General features: G+C 35.2%; 1 protein-coding gene across 4 annotated transcripts in view; it reads left to right on the top strand.

Moving 5' to 3' along the window:
• The window catches only part of CNTN6 (contactin 6), a 280,895-nt gene that overhangs the window by 234,752 nt on the left and 23,925 nt on the right, over positions 1–22,218 (top strand). For all 4 annotated transcript variants that reach the window (XM_025984667.2, XM_072720394.1, XM_072720395.1 and 1 more), the window contains 4 exons: positions 18,851–19,026; positions 19,382–19,502; positions 20,346–20,504; positions 20,618–20,767. In XM_025984667.2, the coding sequence (XP_025840452.2) occupies positions 18,851–19,026; positions 19,382–19,502; positions 20,346–20,504; positions 20,618–20,767 (606 nt within the window). The remainder of the gene's footprint in view (positions 1–18,850; positions 19,027–19,381; positions 19,503–20,345; positions 20,505–20,617; positions 20,768–22,218) is intronic.

Raw genomic sequence — 22,218 nt, 5'->3', positions numbered from 1 at the left:
TTGGAACAAAATTATCCCAATCTGTACTCCTGGTCACCTTAATCTTTTCCACTCTTCCTTCCTCAGTAGGATTTTTCATTTTCTTACATACTGTATAATTCAGTTATTTGTCATGTCTATGGTTTTTGTCTCCAGCTTGCTCTTCTTCTAGAAAGAAGCATAAAGAAGGCAGGAATGTCACAAATCCTAGAACAGTCCTGGGAACTGTATATGTTTGATAATTAATTATTGATTAAATGAAACTATTTTATTCTACCTCCTTAGTTCTTAGCAAATTTCTGTTCTGACTTTTTTGCTCTAAAAAATGAAGGTTTTTTTATTTCTCAGGGGTGAAGCTTAGGACACTTTGTAATAAAGAGGATCAAAAGAAAATAGTGAACTTCTAAAATGCTTTCACTTTCCCTATTTTAGGGTTTGTAGTTATGTATTTCTAATACATAGAGAACTTCTTATTCTGCAAGGGGGAAACAAATGTGAAGCTACATGAAAATGCTACAGACTTCATGGAGAGAACTCACTGTTCCAGTATTTTCAGCACAGAGAAGAGAATCATTTACATATGCAAAAAGGGCATATATCAATATGCATGAATATCAAGTAATTCTCACTCATTTATATCTAATAATGAGAAGGAAATTGTGTTCATTATTTTTGATCTTCATGAAATACCCACATTCCATTTTAAGGAGGATTTATTTGCTTCTTTGTCATTGACAAGAACCACATATAAAGAAACACATACATACATAGTAACACAAAACACATACATTTAAAAATAACTACATAAACACAAAATGTATAAAGTACAAATAAAAGTATCTTTAGAAACTTCATTTTTTATTAATCTGTATTGTATGATTTTTATTAAACTATGAAAATACTATGCAAATACAGGTCTAAGATAAGTCGGTCATAGCATATCCTTTTAACTGGACTTCTAATTCTCTTTCAAGTAGTTATGTTAAAGGTATTACTGACAAAGAATTATTATTTTACCACCCACAAGTTTATAGGTTTAATTTGAAGCTTTAATCTGAGAAAGAATTACAATAATATGCATTGATTCAACCATTCTCCTGACTCTTAAGAGTGTAGTCATCTGGTTGTTTATGATGATTTAACATGTGCGTGTGTGCGTGTGTGTGTGTGTAATTTCTTGTCTATAATGTTCATCTGATTGTCACTACAGAGTCAAATATAATTTTGTTTCTCACAACAAAATCAGCATATGGTGACCTTACTAGTAATAGGGTGGTAAGGAGCAAATGAGAAATTTCAGTAAAGCTGATAAAATAATCCTCTCTCTTTGTATTTACTGATGAGCCTCAGTCATGCAAGAAATGTTGTTGTTAGATAACATGTAAAAAGATAATAGTTACAAGAGTAAGATATTTTCCAGCTTAGTTTTTAGCTGATATGGCTTATCTGTGTTAAGGGGATTCTGAAGTTATCTGCACTGTATGTCAGAGATTTCTATTTCACTCATGCAGCAGGATAAAGCAATTTTCCATTCAAACATTGGGAGTGCAATTAGCACCAGCATTGCCAGAGCCTCAGAAGATGCCCATTGTAATCTGAGGACATGTTCCATAGGCACAAACAGGAAATCAAAAAGAGAAAGAGTTTAGGTGTTTTCATTTTGGAGGATTTGCATAGAATTACAGTGTGTACACACACTTAAGAGGTATATGAAAATCACATAAAAGGGGAAATTATTTGATTTGGCATTTGAAAAATTATTAAAAAGCAGAATAACAGCAGGCTATAAAAATGATCTTGTTTGCAGGCAACATTTGTTTTTGTTTCCCCACTGGAGAAGTTTTGGATGTTCAATTATAGGCCTCATTGCTTCAGCATTATTTTCAACTGAAATGTCGGAACTTGGAAAAGCATATCTAATGTGCAAATTAAGTTTATTGCTGCTCATTTAGTTGTTTATTCTTTGTGATAGAAGTCTTTATTATACCAGCATAGAGAGTGGCCTATCCATTTTCTCCAGCAGAATGATGGTGTGCACCATTATGGTTCTATATTTACTAAGAGAAATACCAAGATAGGTAGATAATTGGAGGCTTTGTGGCTTCAAAAGGGAGTTTAAGGGATTTGAGGTGTTGAGCCCAGCTTTATTGAGAAGCTCAGCTTTATTGAGTAAACCAAAAGTACAATTTCACAGAAATGACAAGGCACATTGGAATACATGGGTCATATTTTAGTGGCTGAAAACACCACTATGGAGAAGTCTCCCGGCACTGCTAATATTTTCTTCATAATGTTTAGTTATGCACTTCAGTTTTCCACAAAGAATGATTTAAAGCATTTTTATAAAAAGAAAACTTTGATTTAAAAATGATTAGTGGAAGCATTATTTGGGTGAAAAAATACATAGTGAATTTATATACTGGCTAGGAATTTTCTTTCCCCCACCAATATTGAAAATCATGCTGAGTGAAATCTTGACACTTGAGTTCCATAATCCCTTCAAGTAAAAATGTAAAAAGAAAAAAGAAAGAAAAAAGAATAAACAACAACAAAACCCCCTAGAACATTTATTTAAGCAAAAACAACATTGATGTTATTTTGATCTGTAACAATTTAGTCCACTGTCTTTTAGAAATGTAGCACATATCACTCCGATAAAATTTCCGGGTAGGCTGAACAGCTGTTTTTTAAAAATATGTGTTTTATAATATACAATGGAAAGGACAGATATTAATGAATTTCAGGTCTGCACCTTTTGTTTGTTTGTTTTTTTATTGTCCTAGACATTTTTTGCTGAATAAATTCAGCCCAAATTGGTTAAGTTTTGTTTAGTTTTGTTTATTCTTTTTTTTTAAGATTTTATTTATTATTTATTCATGATAGACGTAGAGAGAGAGAGAGGCAGAGACACAGGCAGAGGGAGAAGCAGGCTCCACGCAGGGAGCCCAAAGCGGGACTCCATCCCGGGACTCCAGGATTGCGCCCTGGGCCGAAGGCAGGCGCTGAACCGCTGAGCCACCCAGGGATCCCCAGTTTTGTTTATTCTTAATAAAAGTAGGAAGCGTATAGCTAGTCTTTCAAGCTAAGTGGAGGAAGCCAGACAGATGAGTATACACCACTTCTCAAAGTCATGAAGAGTGCAGACTTAGGAATTAGATGAACTAGCTCTATTACTAACTAGCATGAGGTCATGAAGAATTTGTTTTTACTATTACTGGTGTTGTATCCTTTATTACTATTATCATTAACCACCATTTATTAAATATATACTATGTTCCAGGCACTGTGATAGGAGCTTTACATAAGTCATCTCAATGATCCCTCACAACAATGTGAAGCAAATAATCATTATCTTTTTTACACAAGGGGAGACCGAGGCATAGATTGTTAAAACAATTTGACCATGGCCCCTGTATTAGTAAGAACAGAACCTTTTTCCTTCTTTTTATCTTCCATTGAATTTATATAATAGTAACTGCATGAGACACATGCAGTTTCAGGTGATATTGTTTCAAGTCCATTGGAAATAAAAACAAAGTGACTTGCAAAAATTAGTACTTTTCCTAAATACTTCAGCTTTCACTTATTAGAGTTCAATCTCTATTTATATTCTTTTCCATTTGAGGTGAATTTTACATGTAATGAAATACACAAATCTTAAGTGTATGTTCGCTGAATTTTGGCAAGCGAACATACCTTTGTATCCCAAACTCTGCCTAATACAGAACATTAATATCACCCTATAGAACTTTCCACCCTGCTGCTTGGTAATCCCTTAATTCCTGCTCCCACCCAATTTAGAGAAGCAACCACTGTTAGGATTCTTTTCTGCCATTGATTTCCTACATGTGCCATCATACAGTATATTTACATGCTTTGATATCTGGCTTCCTTCACTTGACTTAAACCACTAGGTATCTACTTTGTTTTTATTGAAAATGAACAAAACAAAACTTTAATCAACAGCAGGTTTAGTCTGTGCAGTAAAACATAACTTGAACTGTAAGTATTTTCGTCTTCACTTTCTCTCCCCAACCTGAACACATGTGTGCCGTGAGTATTTGGAATTGGAAGTTTAGTAATATGTCCTTGATTCCATTCTTCTGCTAAAAGAAACTATTAGGCTTCCGCAGCATGAGCCTTCTATTTCTAACATGGCATGGTGGTCACTTACGTTCTAGTGCCATTTTTTTAGGGATAATGTGTATTATTACGATGTAAAAGACCCTCAGGTGCAAGTTCTGTTTTGAATCTATGGATCTTTAATACTCAAGGAAGCAGTTAGCAAATTCTTTCAAGCCCAGGTGAGGGATGGGTCTGGAGGAGGGCAGTGCTGACAGGGAAAAGAGTAATCAGATGAACACAATTCACCCTGATTTTCATCTTCTCGCTTTTATTTTCTCATTTTGTCCGCCCTCCTCTCCACATCAATGTTCAGAAGAAAACATCCTCTTCCTACTAGATCCTGTGGCCAGGCAAAATAAAATTTCCTAATTCCATTTCCTGTCAAACTACAAAATTCTTCAATCTGATGCTTTACTATGGCACAGCACAGAGTTATACTTGGAGGACAGAGTGAACATTACCTATTTAAAACAAATATAAATGTGATGTCATAAATAGTCATTGCATATTATGTATTAACAGCTTTGAAACTGAGTAGTTGGCATATCTAATTCAGCAAGCAGAATCTACAGTGCATGCTCTTTTTAAATAGATGCCAGACCCTGTTTTGATTACTTGTTAATATAAAAGACCTGTGTTTACATTTTACATTATTACTTGCTAGGGAATTTCTCAGTGTTACCTTGCACAATACTTGGACATATTTTCTCATTTAGACAATTCCAGTTTTAGATAATTACTTTCTCTAGACTATTCTTTGTTTCTTTTATTCTGGGTCTTTGGTAGTCTTTTCATATTTCTCCCAAATTACTTAAACATTGAGGCGAAAGATAAATGGGTAATGGTACCTGAAGGTAAACTGGAATATATTGGCTATGGTTACATTGTGCATAATTGATATTATGAAATTAAACTCTACTCTGCTTGTAGTGGAATATACAGACTTTAATCAGTAAAACACATGTCTGAGCAGATAAACCTTGCACTTGACCAAGAGGATAGAAAACATCCAATCCTTAGGCAAGTATATGTACGAAGAAGAACGCTATATTATAAAGATTAAAAACTCCTCCATTTCTGGCTTGCTAAAGAAGAAAATTAATGACTCCATCACACTGATTTCTTTGTGTTTGTAGGGTTTTTTTTTTTTTCTATCTCTGTATAGGGTTTATTACAGAGATTGACTTTGATTTCCCTGTATTTGCTTCCCATAGAATTAGTAATTGTCTTGTTTTGTTTGCTTAATTTTCAGTGGACTTAACAATAATCCATTCCTTAATTTTGTCTTCCTTGTCTCCCTTCAATATCAATCTGCCCTTCTGCATGGGAGCCTAGTTACCTAAACATCATGCCTTTCTTGATGTGCTCACTCATATTGGTAGAATGCAACTTCCAATTGATTTTTGAGAAAGAATTCAAGAGGAATGTAATTTTTTGGAGATCTTTCATGTTTGAAAATTTATTTATTCTATGCCTACATTTGATTGATGGCTTAGTTGGAAACAGAATTCTAGATTGAGAATCGTTATTCTTAGCAATATGGAGATGTTACTGTGCTCTGAAAGCTGAAACCATTTTGATTTCTGATTTGTTTATGACATCTTTTCTGTCTGTCTCTCTCTCAGTTCTTTATTCCCAGGATTCCACAATTGCCTGATGATGTGCTGTGGTGTAAATCCATTTTCAGCCTTTATACTGGGCATTTGGTCCACTTTGCCATTCCAAAAACTCATACTTGTTTAACCTGGAATGTCTTCCTGATAATTTAATAGTCTATTCCATTGCTTTTTTCTATAATACTTATTAGTGAAAAAGTTAGATTTCCTAAACTGGTAGTCTAGTTTATGTGTGTATGTGTACGTATATATGTATGTATGTATCTCTGTGCGTAGTTTATTATATTTTATATATTCATAAATTTAGATAGTAGATACAGTTTGTAAATGTGTATATGAACTGTATGTATTTTTGTTTGTCTCTCCTATTGTCCATTTGATATCTATTTGGTCCTACCCTCTGGGAATTTTTGATTTTGCTATTTTTTTAATGTCTAAGTGTCCTTTTATTTTCTGACTTATGTAATACCTTTCTTCCCTGATGTAATACCTTGCACTTTTTTTGTCTGTCTGAAAATATTGCCCCCCCCCATTAGTGAAAACCAGGTGGTATCCAGCGAGGGCTACGTGCTGTTCTACCAACTGATGCAGGAGCCGCCCCCGTGCCTGTGACCAGCCCTTTAAGCCCTGGCACCTGTGAAGCCCTTTCAACACCCTTAAGCCCCAAGCTCCCCATTTACTTAGAGACGTCTATTTTTGTGTCTTTTTAATTGGGGAGGGGGGACGCGGTGGTTGTAGCTCCCATTATTTTTTTTATTAAAAAGTACCCCTCCACCGGGAGGCTCCCCTGTCTCCCAGCTCCATGTACAGAGCTCCCCAGGCCCCCGCCCGAGTACAGCCCCCAGACCTTCTACAATCTCACTTTTTGTGAATAAGTTTATTAAGAAAAAAAAAAGTCTTTTTTAACTTTTTCTTTTATCTAGCTTCATTTTCCTCCATAGCTTCTGTGGTCCCAAACTGCTTTCTCCTCTTTCTTTGTTTTAATTCCTTTCCTTTATCAAGAGGTATACTAAGATACTTTGTGAATCTTGTCTGCACATATTTAAGAATGGGGCACTAAAATTCTTACAGAAAGTTCTGATCAAGTCGGGGGTGGGTATTTAATACTGGACTTCACACAAGGATGATCTGGCCACTATATATCCTTGGAAAATTTTAAAACACTATTTTTAGGATTTTCTCTTAGGTTTATAAAATCCCACTTCTTACAAGCATTCCCTCCCCCTTCCTACCCTGCTTTCCTGCTCAGAGAGCAAAGGCTGGACAGCCAGCCCCCTCGGAGCTAAATGACATCACAAAACATGGATCTCAGTCCTTACTATGTACATGTTCCTTAATTTCCCTGTTTTTAGTAAGATTCCTTCATCTTTAACTGTGCTTGGTACTGAGCAGTTAGTTCAGAGACTCTGTTTCATAACCTCTCAAGAGAATAATTTGCCAGTCTTCTCCTGAGCCTGGGAAACACTACAGAGACCAAACAGTTTCCTATTCATAAAGTCCAAAAAGGGGGTTGACATGTTCAAGGATTTTCTTCTCTGCCTTCCTCTCAGCCAGAATAGGATTGAGCTCTATGGCAGATCAGTTAGAAATCATTTCATTTCATTCCAGCTTCTCAAATTTTGTTTCCCCTTTTGATCTCTGTTTTGGTGGATTTAGGTCTTAGGAAAAATTTCTTTTGGCTTCATTTACTAGATGTATAAAAAACTGAAAATGAACACTGTGTTTAATCAATTATCTTCATCAGGATATCATATATCTTATATTTTGTAGTGTAGTATTTTTCTTTACTAACATTTACAAAGAGTCAAGCTTTGTTTCTTGCTTAACCAAAATTTATCAAGAAATCAGTAAAGCACAGTTTGGTTGATACTGGGTCACAAATCCAAATCTTCCACTTTCGTTCTAGCTATGATTCCCTCTCATGTTCAGGGACAATTTCCTCTCTCTGTCTCTGTCTGCCTCACACTGTCTCTTTCATCTTTATTATTTTGTGTAACACACTATCCCCACCAGAATACTTTCATATTGTTATTCTCATCATTTAAAAAAAAAAAAAAGACGTTTTCTGACCCTGCTTCCCTTCCAGCTACTGCCATATTTGACTGTTCTCCTTTATATCAAGACTCTTCAGAAGTTGTCTATATGAGCTTTCTTTTTCCAACCTTTCTGGTCAACTTTGTTTTGAATCAATGCAACCAGGCTTTTCCCCTACCGTTCCGTCAACACTGCTCTTAACAAGGTGACTAGTAACCTCCACGTTGTTAAATCCAACAGTCAGTTCCCAGTCTTCATTTACTTAACCTTTCAGACTATTGATCACATCCTTCTTGAACCACATTCCTCACTTGGCTGCCTGCACACTGCATTTGTCAGGTTTTCCTTTTACATCTTAAGTCCCTCTTTTTCCATTTACTTTGCTGATTCCTTTTAATCTTACCCGTTTCCTAAATTTGGAGTGTGCCAGGGATTTGTTCTTGAATGTATTCTCTGCTATATCTACTCCCACTCATTTGGTATCTTACTCAGTTTCATCGTGTTAGTACCATCCACAAACTAATTCCAAAATGATACATTCAGTTCAAATACATACCTTTCTCCAAATCCACCACCAATTTATCATCTTCACTTACCAATTTACTATATGCTAATATTGGCCTCTTAATTCTTATTTCCAAAACTTGCTCCTACTGCAGTCTTTCCCTCTGTATTAATAATAGTCTGTACTGATATTTGCCAGGCCAAATCCTTTTAGTCATTTTTACTCCAAGCTTTCTAGGAGTTATCCAACAGATGGCCTCAACATCAATATACATTTAGAATCTAACTACTTCTCACCACTGCACTTAACTAAACTTTAGTTAAACCACTACCATCTCTTTCCCAAATGTTGTTGTTGCACAGAGGTGCTTCACCATGTTGATTTTGCCTCCAGGGGGCCTTAGACATTGTGTGGAGGTATTTTTGGTTGTCACAACTGAAGGATCTACTGACATCTAGTGGGAAGAGGCCAAGGATACTGATAAATATCTTGTGATGCACAGGGCAGCTTCCTCACCTCACTCTGAATCCACCATACATACATGCAGTGAAATATTATCTGTCTCAAAATGTTAATAATGTTGAGGTTGAGAAACCCACACATGCAACCTCATGATTTGTCTTGATTCCATCAGGTCTCCCTTCTAGAAACAAGAATGTTCCTATTAAAATGTAAATTAGATTTTTTACCTCTTATGATGGAAGTCCTCTTAGTTCCTCAGTTCAGTGTTGTTTCATTTGCTTAGTATTTATACTAATGTACACCTGAAAGAAGGTAAGGATTTGATACTAATTAAATGGTTTTGAATAAAAGACTGAATAAACAATTAGTATATTTTTATGTTAAGGGTTTCTACTTCTGTCAAAAGAATAATTTTTCTCCAATGTTATCAGTTATCATACTGTTCAAAGTATTATCTAAAAACTTAATGATTAATGGCCTAAATGTTTTCAACACAATCTATTATTAAGCATTAATATTTGGAGAAACTTTTGTCCTGAGTAGTTGAAGTAGATTTATCAGACCAATGTCACACCATAGAAGCCACAAATATTATTAAAATCTTTTAAAAATAAATAAAAACTATATTTAAAAGGAATTATGATAGTAACTAAGGTGTTTGCAACATGAAGGACAATATCCTGGGGAAAAGAAATGCACAAATAGGTGATCCCCGCACTCCCCGGTGTTTTTTTTTTTTTTATTTTTTTTATTATTATTTATTTATGATAGTCATATATAGAGAGAGAGGCAGAGACAAGGCAGAGATAAAGGCAGAGGGAGAAGCAGGCTCCATGCACCGGGAGCCTGACATGGGATTCGATCCCGGGTCTCCAGGATCGCGCCCTGGGCCAAAGGCAGGCGCCAAACCGCTGTGCCACCCAGGGATCCCCTCCCCGGGGTTTTTTCCAGAAACTTGCCACTTCCCAAGAAGTAAAATTAGAAATTAAAAAAGGAAAGAAAAGAAAAAAAAGCAGAAAGCAGAAAATGCCTCAAGCAGAAATTGTGATAGCCTCACAGTGCAAGGAAGATAAAAATTGGGGCTCAGAATTAGCCAGATAAAATGAAGCCTACTGCACAACTCAATCTTGAGTGGAATCATCTAAAGGACTTTGTCCTGGTGATAAAAACAGAGCAAAGTTGACCAGTGCTTAAAATGAGTGACATTCAGACTCCATTCATATCCATTCCCAACTGGGTTCTGCTGTTTTTAGTTACCTGATTAAACAAGTAAATCTTCTTGGAAAAAAGTATAACAAAGTAAAAACATTTGCATTTTGATGCACAGGACCTTGTATTCAGTAAAATGTTACCAGGAATAGCTGGAACCAGGACCAAATGAACAAAACTCAGAGGAACATCAGACATTAGCAATAAGTCACAGCTGATAGGAATATGAAAGTCATTAGACAAGAGTTTTTAAATAATTGTGATTAATATGTTAAAAATAGATGACAAGATGAATTTCAGAAGGGAAATGGCATGTATTGGGATGTCTAGGTGGTTCAGCGGTTGAGCATCTGCCTTCAGCTCAGGTTGTGATCCCAGAGTCCTGGGATTGAGTTCCACATTGGGCTCGCCAAGAGAAGCCTGGTTCTCCCTCTGCCTATGTCTCTACCTCTCTGTATCTCTCATGAATAAATAAATAAAATTTTTAAAAAAGGAAATGGCATGTAGTAAAAATCAGTTGGACAGAGGAAAACAAATACCATATGATTTCACTTATATGAAGGATCTAAAAAATAAAGGAACAAATGGAGAGACCCATAAATAGAGAGATGGTCACCAGAGGGGAGAGAGATGGAGGGATGGACAAAATAGGTGAAGAGAATTAAGAGGTACAAACTTCTAGTTATAAAACCAAGAAGTCATGAAAATGAAAAGTACAGCATAGGGGATATAGTCAGTAATATTGTGATAACATTATGCAGTGACAGCTGGTGACTGCATTTATTGTGGTGAGCACTGAGTAATATATAGAATGTCAAATCACTATGTTGTGCACCTGAAACTAACATAATATTGTGTACCAACTTTACTGCAATAAAAAATATCAACTGGAAGTCTAGAACTGAAAAATACAAAAGCTAAAACTAGGAACAATATAAATTGGTTTAATACCAGATTAGATGTGACAGAGAAAAGAATTAGTAAAATGGAGGATATGTAAATAGAAAATATCCAGACTTCAACATGGAGATAAAACGCAATGGGAAGACAAAAAAAGAACATAAGGAGTATATTGGATATGAATAGTTCCAACATATGTGAAATTGTAGTTCCAAAAGGAGTGGAGAGGAGAAGGAAAATGAGGGATGAGTAGTGTATGAAGAAATATTTGTCAGAGATTTAAAAAGACAACAACTGAAAATGACAGCAGCCATTCTATTCAGGAAATTATTTGAGCCCTAATGAGGACAGACACAAAGGAATGTTTAAGTAAGCACATAGTAGTAAAACCAAAAGAAAAAAGGAAAACTATCCTAATAAAAAAGATACTTATCTTCAAAAGAACAACAATAAGCCTGGTTGTTGCGATAGCAACAGAAATAAGAAAATCCGAAGACTGTGGAATGCCTTTTTTATGGGCTGAAAGACATTCATGATAAGAATTCTCTTCCCAGCAAAAATATCCTCCCAAATGAATACAAAGTAGAGATGCTTTCACACAAACCTCTGAGAACCCGTCACTAACAAATTGACGCTAAAAGAAATGCTGATGACACTCCTGATGACATTCCTATAGTTAGAAAACCTATGATCCCAGATTGAAGCACATAAATGGAAGAAGAAATTAAGAACCATGAAAAGTGTTACTATGTTAATGGGTATGTCAAATTGAGATTTGAGGAATTACAAAGAGGACCAGATTTAAAGTAATTATTTGTAGTCTTCACAAATTAACTAGTGAGAGAAAATATCAGAGAACTTAGTCACCTGTTTGAAGTGCTATTTATATACTAGTTTTCTTTATGTTGGTATCTTAGCAACATTTCCTATAATGTCATAGACAAATGAAGGTAATCACATGTTTGTACAGAGTAAGAAAGGTTTGGTGATTTTTTTCCTGTTTTGTCCATCATTTGAGAGAAGTTGGTAACTTCAGAAATACCTGAACAGTGATTATTCTGAACAGTGACATTGAAAGATTATTACTCACAGATGAAGGTTTCAATTGTTGTTGAGATGAAGGTACAAAAGAAACAACTAAAAAGTGACCAAAAGGAATATTTTCTGGGTGGTCAGGAAAGGCCAATTACACATTGGATTGCCATCCCTTACTTTCTAAAACATAGTCAGGGTTCAAAATATGGAATAGTGTTTGGCCATTGATACAGGGAACAAGCTTCATTTGTGTTTAAAGAAATTATGCTAAACAATTCTGACCGAAGTTTTAATATCACTTCTCATATGTCCTGAGGTATTCATAACTAAAGATGTGTTCTGGAAGCATCTTTGGCTATTAGGACTACGTGAATTTGAGTAAAGCTGTTCCTCAAAAGCATTATATATTTTATTAAACCTTTCCTTTTACTTATTAAGAATAGGATTGTTAGATAAAGCTATTTTTATATGATTTGTATCTCACTAAAATAGATTGAAAATGGAAACATTAAAATTCTGTAATTTTATGAACTCTTCATGAATGTTTGTCATTCATATTTCGGATAATCTTCAAAAAGTAATATATCCTCATCACTTTAGAAGCTAAATGGGAAACATCCTTCCTTATTTTGTATGCACATATTCACTAACTTCATCATTTTCTGTTTATCTTTTATTATTATTATTGAGAATGACAACAGGAAAGTAGAAAAAATAGTATAAAGAACTCCCATGCACCCATCAGTCAGGGTTGTTAATCATCACTCATACACAACTTTGTTTCAGCCATACCCGCACCTTCTACTTCCTCAACATCCACCCCAGATATCTAGAGGCAAATCACAAACATCATAATTTCATATATCAATATTTCATAATGTATCTTTAAAAGAAAAGGGAGTCTTTTTAATATAACAATAAATCTAGTTTTCTTATATTACAAAATTAATAATTATTCCAGAATTAGATTTCAAATTTACATGATCATCTCATAAATATGTATTTCTGTATGTGTATGTATGCTAAATAAATACACACAGATAAGCACATATGCATGTGTATATGAATGTGTGTTGATCCTTTTCAACCATGACAGTTGTATTTTCAAACTTTTTTTTTTCAGAATCTCTTATATCTCGAAATGTATTTCTTTTTTGAAGATTTATTTATTTATTTGAGAGAGAGAAAACACATGTATATGTATGCAGATGTGGGAGCAGAGGGAAAGGCAGAGGAAGAAAGAATCTCAAGCAGATTTCCAGTTGAGCAAGGAGCCTAATTTGAGACTCAGTCTCACCGCCCTGAGATCATGACCTGAGCTGAGATCATGACCTGAGCCAAAATCAAGAATCATATTCTCCATGGACTGTTACTCAGATACCACTCTTATATCCCAAGACGTATGAAGAGGTGTCATATGGATTAAAACTGCTCCATTTTTAGTAAGCGTAGGAAACCTAGAATTAAATATACTTTTAAAAGTTTCTTTAATCCAGAAATTCTCAGAGTTTTTAATATGCTAAAATGTACTGTGAAACTCTAAAAGCAGATATAGTATACAGAATTAATTACAGTTAAATAACCTTGAAAGTCCATTTTTATGTATTTATTTTTGAAGCATTGCTAACCAATAACATTTTACTCACTAGGACTTTTTCCTGGCTCTAAAGCATTAGAGACTTCCTGACAATATATTTACGTAACTTGGATTTTCTTTAAATAGAAATTTCAGATTCAGATTTAAAAACCTGAGGCAGTATTTCTCAAAGCATGGTCCCTGGACTAACTACATCAAAATCAACTGAAAAAATGGCATGTTAAAAATCCATATTCTCCGTTTCCTTCACAGATCGTCCTGAATCAGTATTTCTGGTAGGAGTGGAGGAATTCACATTTTTAACATGTTCTCTGAGAACTTGTTATGCATGTTAAAAAGTTTAAATTACTAGACTAGAATTTCTGCAAATACTTAAGGAGTTTGCAAAAAGATTGAAATGATACAGGATGAAAAGGAACAGCTATCTCTATTTTGTTTCAAGAGAAAGAGGCTTAAAGAATTTCAAAGTTTCACAAATGATAGGGTCTAGCATAGTGGACTTCTTTCCTTTTTTTAATTTGTTATAATTCAGGCCATAATGATCTCACTTATCCATAAAAGCCGACAAGTGCTGCAGTGTTAATCATGAGCTTTGGGCTATTACACCTACTGTACAGGTATATATATGGACTCTTAGGAAAAGAGTAAGGAGATGTGTGTATACATCCCTGTGCTCCCTGAGACTGATTTGAATGGTTTGAAAAAAAAAATCTCTGATATTAGAGTTCCTTAAGAGTTTAAGTATTTGCACAGGAGGACTCGTTAATGAACTAAAGCACAGTCTTTGTTCTTTTCCTAAAATAGTGTCGAAGAGTCTGTATATTTCTGTGGCAGAGAACCACTCTCCCATTCTCCACAAATGTGATTTTTGTCTCTGTGGGATATCCACTCTGAATTCTGAGCCTGGAGCTGTGCGTGGTTATAGAAGAGAAGGCTGTAGGGTAGCAATCAGTGGCCTGTGGCTCTTGCAGAACGACCTACACAGGATTAGGACAGGTCTGCATTTGGTGTGGCATGGGATACAGCAGTCAAGAGTCCTTGGCCAAGCACCCCCACCCCACCAGAGAGTACTCACAGGGAACTATGCTCAGACAACCATGATGTAGCCCCTTCTTTTGCATAAAAAGTGGATTCTCGTGGAAGAGACTTCTTTTTATATATAATCTATTTTTTCATCCTACAGATATCAGTATGTCTCTATACCATTGCCTTTGCTTCCTAATTTATTTTTATTTTTTTAAAGATTTTATTTATTTATTCATGAGAGACACAGAGAGAGAGAGAGAGAGAGAGAGAGAGAGAGAGGCAGAGACACAGGCAGAGGGAGAAGGAGGCTCCATGCAGGGAGCCCAACGGGGGACTCAGTCCCAGGACTCCAGGATCACACCCGGGGCTGAAGGCAGCCCTAAACCGCTGAGCCACCCGGGCTGCCCTATTCTTACTTTTAAATTTAAGAGAGAGAAAAAGTGAGCATGCCCAGGGTGGAGAGGCAGAGGGAGAAGCAGACCCCCCACTGAGCCAGAAGCCCCATACAAGGAAGGCTTGATCCCAGGACCCTGAGATTACTACCGAAGTCCAAGGCAGCCGCTTCTCACACTGAGCCACCCCAGGTGCCTCTCTGCATCCTACATTCAACGCTTCCCATTTTCTGTCAGAAAAAAAAAAAAAAATGACATCCAGGACTGGCTGCATCAGTGTGTGGCTCAGTCACATAGGAGTCTGCTGAGAAATGCCCATTTTGGTGTTTAGCCCTGATGTCACTGTCTTGAAATTCTTAGTCATCTTGTCTCTGAGGTTGTACTTGGCTGGAGTGGGTACCGGGGCAGCCACGTGCCTCCTGGCAGTCAGGGGCACCGAGGCTCTGAGAAGGGGGGCACATCGGCTCCTGTGGTGTGATCTGTGTGACGTCTGCAGAAATGAGTCTGCAACCTGAGCACCCGGACAGGATCTGCAGGGTCCAAGCGGTAAACTTTGTCCGCAAAGGCTTGCAAAAATAAAAGCCTGAACATGAGCATTGCAGTGAGGCATATCACACAGTTATTCAGATTCTTCAAAAAGTTTAGCGTGCGTGGTTTTAAAAATTTGTCCAACATTGCAAAGCTAATATCCAAAGGCTTAGAAACAGAAATTAAATTTAAAGATTTTTCCACTCAATGGAAAATAACACTATTTTTATACGAAGCTGCAGGTGAACCAATTATTAATGAGCGTTTCCTTGTAATTGAAGATAAGCAACAGAATGCATAAATAGGCATTTTGGATTATACACAAGTCATTAAGGCACTTTTAGTTTCTTGCACAGCCTTCAGAAGTTACAGGGTATGCCGGAAGAACATTAAAGTCCCATTGTTTAAATTTACATTTGAAATTTAATTCAGACTTACACGAAACGGATTTGTATGAAGAGTTAAATCTCCTAGAAAAAAAGTTGTTCCCCGGAATCATCAGCTCTAGGTGTTCTAAAATTTATATTTCAAAATAACTTATCAGAAATGTATTTCAATGTTGTCACATCCTATAAACGACTCTTTACAGTTCTGTAAGTTATATCAGCAGAAAGATCCTTTGCAAAATCAAAAATTACTGAAAAATATTTGTGGTTTTACATTAGTCATGAGTGACTGATGTCATTTGTATCCATTGAAAATGAAGTTGTTTCAAAACATAAATTCCAATAAGTAAATTTCCAGAAACATGAGAAAAAGCTTAGAGCAAGCAGGATAACTTTAATAAAGCATTATTTAATGTATTATGTAAAACTGACACCAAAAATACACTTCTTGCAATTGGCAAGTTTATGCTGTTTGTTACTCATGTATTGCTATTAGCTTATTACCTTTTATAAGTTATACTACATTTTTAAAGCTACTTGTTTTATTTTAGTACCTTTAATAGAACTTCTTTCTTTACTTTTTGACCAAGGCACCCTACATTTTCATTTCACACTGTAACCCACAGATTATGTAGCAGATCCTAAAAACATCTTAGGCTTTTATGTCTTTATTTTGACTATCACCCAGCTTTCTACTAACTCTTTTTGCTCCTGCAATATACTCAGTAATACTAGGATTTCCAGCAAAACCACTGCTTTGCATCTACCATCCATGTTTCTTCTTCACACAGGCTTTTTGTAAATGCTCCTTCCTCTTGCCGACATAGGCATCCTTCCCCCTACCTGTTATCTTTAACTAGCTAATTTCTATTTGCCTTTTACCCTCAGCCAAAGCAACTCTTTCAATAAACCTCTCAGGACTCTCCATTTTAGTGGGATCATTTACTTCTAATATATGACAATTATCACAGCTGTTACTATATATCCATTAATATGATTGGATTAATGTCACCTTCCCTCATTAGACTTAAATCTCTGTGAAGGCAGGCACCATGTGACTTTGATGAGTTTCTTTTTCCTCCTGAGCAGGTGGCTGGAATTTGGTAGGTGCTCAGTAAATACTAGGTAATAAATGAATTAACTAGTGATGACATCTAAACATTATAAATTATAATACAGTATTTCTTATTCATGAAGTCTTAGTCATTATTACTGTACTACCAAAGAGCTGTGTATACAAGGAGTGATTTGTCTAACTTTGCTACTTTGTGGTGCCATAAATGGAAGAAGTTGCTGTCATTTTTAATGTTTGAAAATTACTTTAATTGCATGATCTAAAACTTTAAATCAGAGCAGTTTTGCTCTACCAACACATCCAATTAGCCAACTCATCCTCTCATAAATGTAAATAAGACATTAGTGGTACATTCTTTTTCCAAAAAACTACAAGAAGAAAAATATTTTCTAGTTCTGAAAAGTGTTCTTGAAACCCTTACTCTGGGGAAGAGAAGTGAAGAAGACTTGGAGTTAAGAATGGATTTAATCATTCTCCAAACTTTTCTCCAAAAATAATTAGAATGAAAGTGAATGCATCCAATATAATAAAGGAAATGGAATTTTTAAATTATGTAAACATAAAAATAAATAAATTATGCAAACATAAAGATATACCTGATGTAGATGGAGTTAGATTTTCTGCATTATATGCAGAAATATACAGTGTGCTTTTATTTTTCCATGGCTCTTTTATCAATATGTACCTTAAAACCCAAGATTATTAGTTTCTACTTTCCATTCTCAAATATTTACTAAGGAAACAACTGCAATTTTTTTAAACATTAGAATAATACTTAAGCATTCTATTAATAAAATACGTTGGCACACTAACCCATTTAAACACACAAATTCAATCTTAATACCTGCTTGGATTCTTGAATAGTATGGTAAAGCCAGAAGGAAAGTAAAAGGTTCAGTCCATCTCCTACAGGGTTAAATTTTATCTCATGAATGATCTTTAGAGAAAGAGATTTTCCAGGTTCTCATTTCACAGTTCTGAAACTTCTTTATCTAAGTACTCTTTCAGTATCATTTGCCCAAACCCCTAATTATTAAATGTAAATTCCTTAAAATATATTTTATTTTAGTAAGATCTGAATCCAAATGTATGTCCAGGGCTTCTTTATCGTTACTGAGTTTCCCCTTTCAATCAATTCTTGGCCCTCTAAAATCAAAACTATTTATCTTGTTATAAAAAATGTGGTCAGATAGGATCTATCACCATGACTTTCTTTTAACCAGAGAAATACAGGACTCTCGAATCCATTAGAACACTTTTGGAAAAGACCTTTGAAATTTTGGTCAGTGAAATACTTGGCTTGTAGAACAATGATTGGCACTGTGACTAATGTTTATAGAGGGGATTTTTTTTATGACAGATGTAGAATTCTAGCTTTGCAAAATCTAGGTAAGAGAGGGAGGACATACCTCTTTCCTCTTCATGTTGTGCCTTTAGATAAAATAGAAAATTATCACAGCTATTTTAGAAATAGAATAAATATTATATTCATAACTAGTAAATATACACTTATGCTTAAAATTTTCTATATAAATTCTGGTAGTTATGATCTTAATGACATAGTTTTTCTCATAGCATATGAAATTAATGCAATTAATGCATTAATGCACTAGAGCTGCAACCAGTGTATGAATTGTAATGTTGCACCTAAAATTTCAGAATTAAAAAAAAAAAAGGCAATAAAAGCTGTGTGGCACATTTTTCATGTGTGGAATAATGTCTTTTGAAGTCTACAGTTTTCTATCAACTTTTTTTTCTATAAAATATGAGTAAAACTATGCCTTATTACAGGTAATAAGCTACACTGATTAACGCAGAAATATTTGAAAAAAGTGGATCAGATTATTGATACTGGATATAGGACTCCCAGGTTATATTGATATAATTTCAAGCAGTTGCAAAACCATTCAAAATATGTACTTTGTCGCTATATACTCACATCTTATAAGCTTTTTATAATAATAGTATTTTTTCTTAACAGAAAGGACTGTTATTACCATTCCACCTTCCAAAATGGATGTTACAGTTGGAGAGAGTATAGTCCTACCATGCCAGGTGTCCCACGACCCCTCCATTGAAGTTGTATTTATATGGTCTTTCAATGGAGATGTCATAGACTTAAAAAAAGGAGTCACTCATTTTGAAAGGATTGGAGGGGTAAGTTGATGAAATTTTTAAGTACTTAATAATATAAATCAAGTGTTTCACAGAAATCAACATCTTTGATAATTATTCTCTCCACATTTATTTGCATGGATAATCACTGTTTCTGAAGCTGCATCTGTTTTTGTTTTATTTTGTTATGTATTTCACAGAAATGCTTGTGTTCTGGATGCAATTATAATAAAGGGGATAAGAAAAGGGATCATATATGAGCAACTACAATGATACTAGTATATCTCCTAATTTCAGAGTTGTCTCATATTTAACATTTATCCAGCTGTAAAAAAAAGGGGGGGGGACCTGCTGGGTATGATTATGTTTTTATCTCCCTCTCATTTCCTATCTGCAGGAGGAATCTGTTGGGGATTTGATGATAAGGAATATTCAGTTAAATCATTCAGGAAAATATCTATGCACGGTAAAAACAACTCTAGAAAGTTTATCTGCTGTAGCTGATATCATTGTTAGAGGTACGCATAATGGTGGAAATAAATGAGCACATTATTTATTCACAGCCAGAAATGTTAATAAGTAAATGGCAGATCTTTGAGTAACCAACCATATCATGATAAAAAAAGTGAGATAAAAACACAGATCTTTTATTTTCTAAACTTTAAGATTCCAGGGCATATGTAGTATGAATATGGATATTGATTTGAGTAGATTTTGTGTATTTGTAAGGAATGGTCAGACTCAGTGTGCAGCGCCAGTCCCTAAAAGTTAGGCATGCCTTCTATTTGTAATAAACATTCTCATCAGAGCAGCATCAAAGTCATATATTTCTATAGTTCTCCATATAAGTTTCATTTACTTGAGTTACCTTTTGAAAAGGAACAGGTGAAAATTGTTTTCACTTTTTGAGATTAGGTCCCTAACAAATGATAATCAAACATCCCATGTTTGGACTTTTCTTTTTTTTCATTTTTAAGAGGAAAGGGGGTGGGGCAGAGGGAGAAGGAGAGAAAGAATCTTAAGAAGGCTCTTTGCCCAGCACAGAGCCCAACATGGTGCTCTGTCCCACAACCCTGAGATCATGACCTAAGCCAGAACCAAGAGTTGGTCACTTAACTGATTGAGCCATAAGGTGCCCCAGAATTTTCTAATTTTCAAAGAATGGTTTCTAAATTAGTCTCTTACCAGGTAAACTGAGTTAATAGGGCTTTATCTCAAATAATTTCCTACAAGTACCTTTATGTTCAATACTTTATTTTCTAAGTATAACAGATAAGAATAAACTGCCCCATCTCAAATCAATGAATTCAATAATTTTCAATTATTAAAAGATAATTGAATCATCAAACATATTTTTCAAGGTCCACCAGGTCCCCCTGAGGATGTAAGAGTGGAACACATTTCCAGTACTACTTCTCAACTAAGTTGGAGACCAGGCTCAGATAATAATAGTCCCATTCAAATATTTACTGTTCAAGCTCGGACACCATTTTCAGTGGGTTGGCAGGCTGTTTCAACTGGTAAGTGGCACCAGTGTTTTCAGATGCTTTTTCTAAAACAGATGTTTGTTCGATTGATTGATTGTTGTTAAGTATTAATAGTTTTGATGCCTGAAGTGCCACTCCCTTTTTAGTTCCAGAAATTCTCAATGGCAAGACGTACAATGCAACAGTGATTGGTTTGAATCCTTGGGTGGAATACGAATTTCGCGTCGTTGCTGGAAACAGCATTGGGATTGGAGAACCAAGTAAAGCATCAGAATTGTTAAGAACCAAAGCATCAGGTAAGAAATTATTCTAAATTCGTGGAAGACTTTTTGCCATGTAGTTCTTGAAGAAAACAAGTAAGAAGTATTTTTATGGGTCTTGTTTGGGGCCCCAAATCAGAGGCAGGAAACCATCAGCTTTCATTTTAACATTTGTATGTACACAAAGCAAGGAGTATTTTCTCCTAAATATAAGTTCAATAAGAGATGATTATAACTAAGCAGACATGTCAAAAATAAGAGTTTTTCAGAATCTGTCCTCTCATCTCATCTATTTTCTAGCCAAACTCCAACAGAGAATCTGTAGATTTGTACATGCAAATGAGTTACTGCTTGTTTCATTAAATGTTGTAGCCAAGAATTAATTGAGACTCTGTAGGTGCAATCAGCCACACATTTCCATCTATTTCTCAACTCTGACCTAGTTGCAGCTTCATTGAGCAATAGTATAAATCCTTTCCCATGCAAATGAGGAAAATCCTAAGCTCATTTAACAGAAGCACTAATTGAGCATCAGTTGGTTCACTGAACAGCAAAATACAAGTGGAACCTGGCTCAGAAATCACCTCTTCTTAAGTTTTTTTCAATGGATCCTCTTTGTTCCACTCCTAAATTTTACATCCAGGATAACATTTGATCTGCTTGCTGTGTGCAGCTAACAAAGTTCACATTCTTATTCAGTCATATAAATGAGGGATCACTCTGTTGTCACTGGCTTAGTTTAACAAGCACAAAGTACTTCAATTAAGTGTGTACAACTGTCAGATGTCAATAAGGCTTTTTTCATATTAAAGATAATATAAGTATTTTTATTGTAGGATTGGGACAGAAAAACATTTTTGACAGTAAGATCTTAAATTAGATCATCGTAGAAGTTTAGAGTTGAGAGGAGAGTCCTTCATTTTACAGAAGAGGAAAAGGAAAACCAGGATCTTAGCTGACTGTTTCAGAAAGAGTCAGAATTTGAACTCAGACCTTTAGGCTGTACACCAGCATTTTTCTATAACTATGGGTCTTAACCTAGATGAGCAAGAAATTGGCATAAGGAAATGTGTGAATATAGAAGTCTCCAGTCCTTACCATAGACTGGCTGGATGAAAATCTCCAAGGGTGGCCTATGTCTCACTCTTACTATGAGTTTTATGTCATTTTGTACAGCTGATTCAGATCATGGTAGCTTTGGGCAGGGTTGACTCTAACTATAAAGTTTTACATAAAGCTTGTGCACTACCTTCTAATAAGCACCAACAGTCTTGTTTCAGTAGCATGGTATGACTTGGTGTTCATAATATAATTACCCTGAATTTCCAAATCATACTGAAGTGTGTCCTTTTTTTGTGTGTGTGTAGCTTCTTAAAGACGCTTCTCAATACGGTTTTAGGTTTAGTATGTTTCATTTGAAAAATAGAAATTAGAAAATAGGGTATAGGTACAAGGCAATCTTTTAAATATATTGTGAAGTTCAAAGC

The sequence above is a fragment of the Vulpes vulpes genome, chromosome 9 (assembly GCF_048418805.1).
Source record: "Vulpes vulpes isolate BD-2025 chromosome 9, VulVul3, whole genome shotgun sequence".
In the NCBI taxonomy this organism is placed as follows: domain Eukaryota; kingdom Metazoa; phylum Chordata; class Mammalia; order Carnivora; family Canidae; genus Vulpes; species Vulpes vulpes.
Note: the sequence above shows the minus strand (reverse complement) of the source record. Positions and strands in the feature narration are given on the sequence as shown.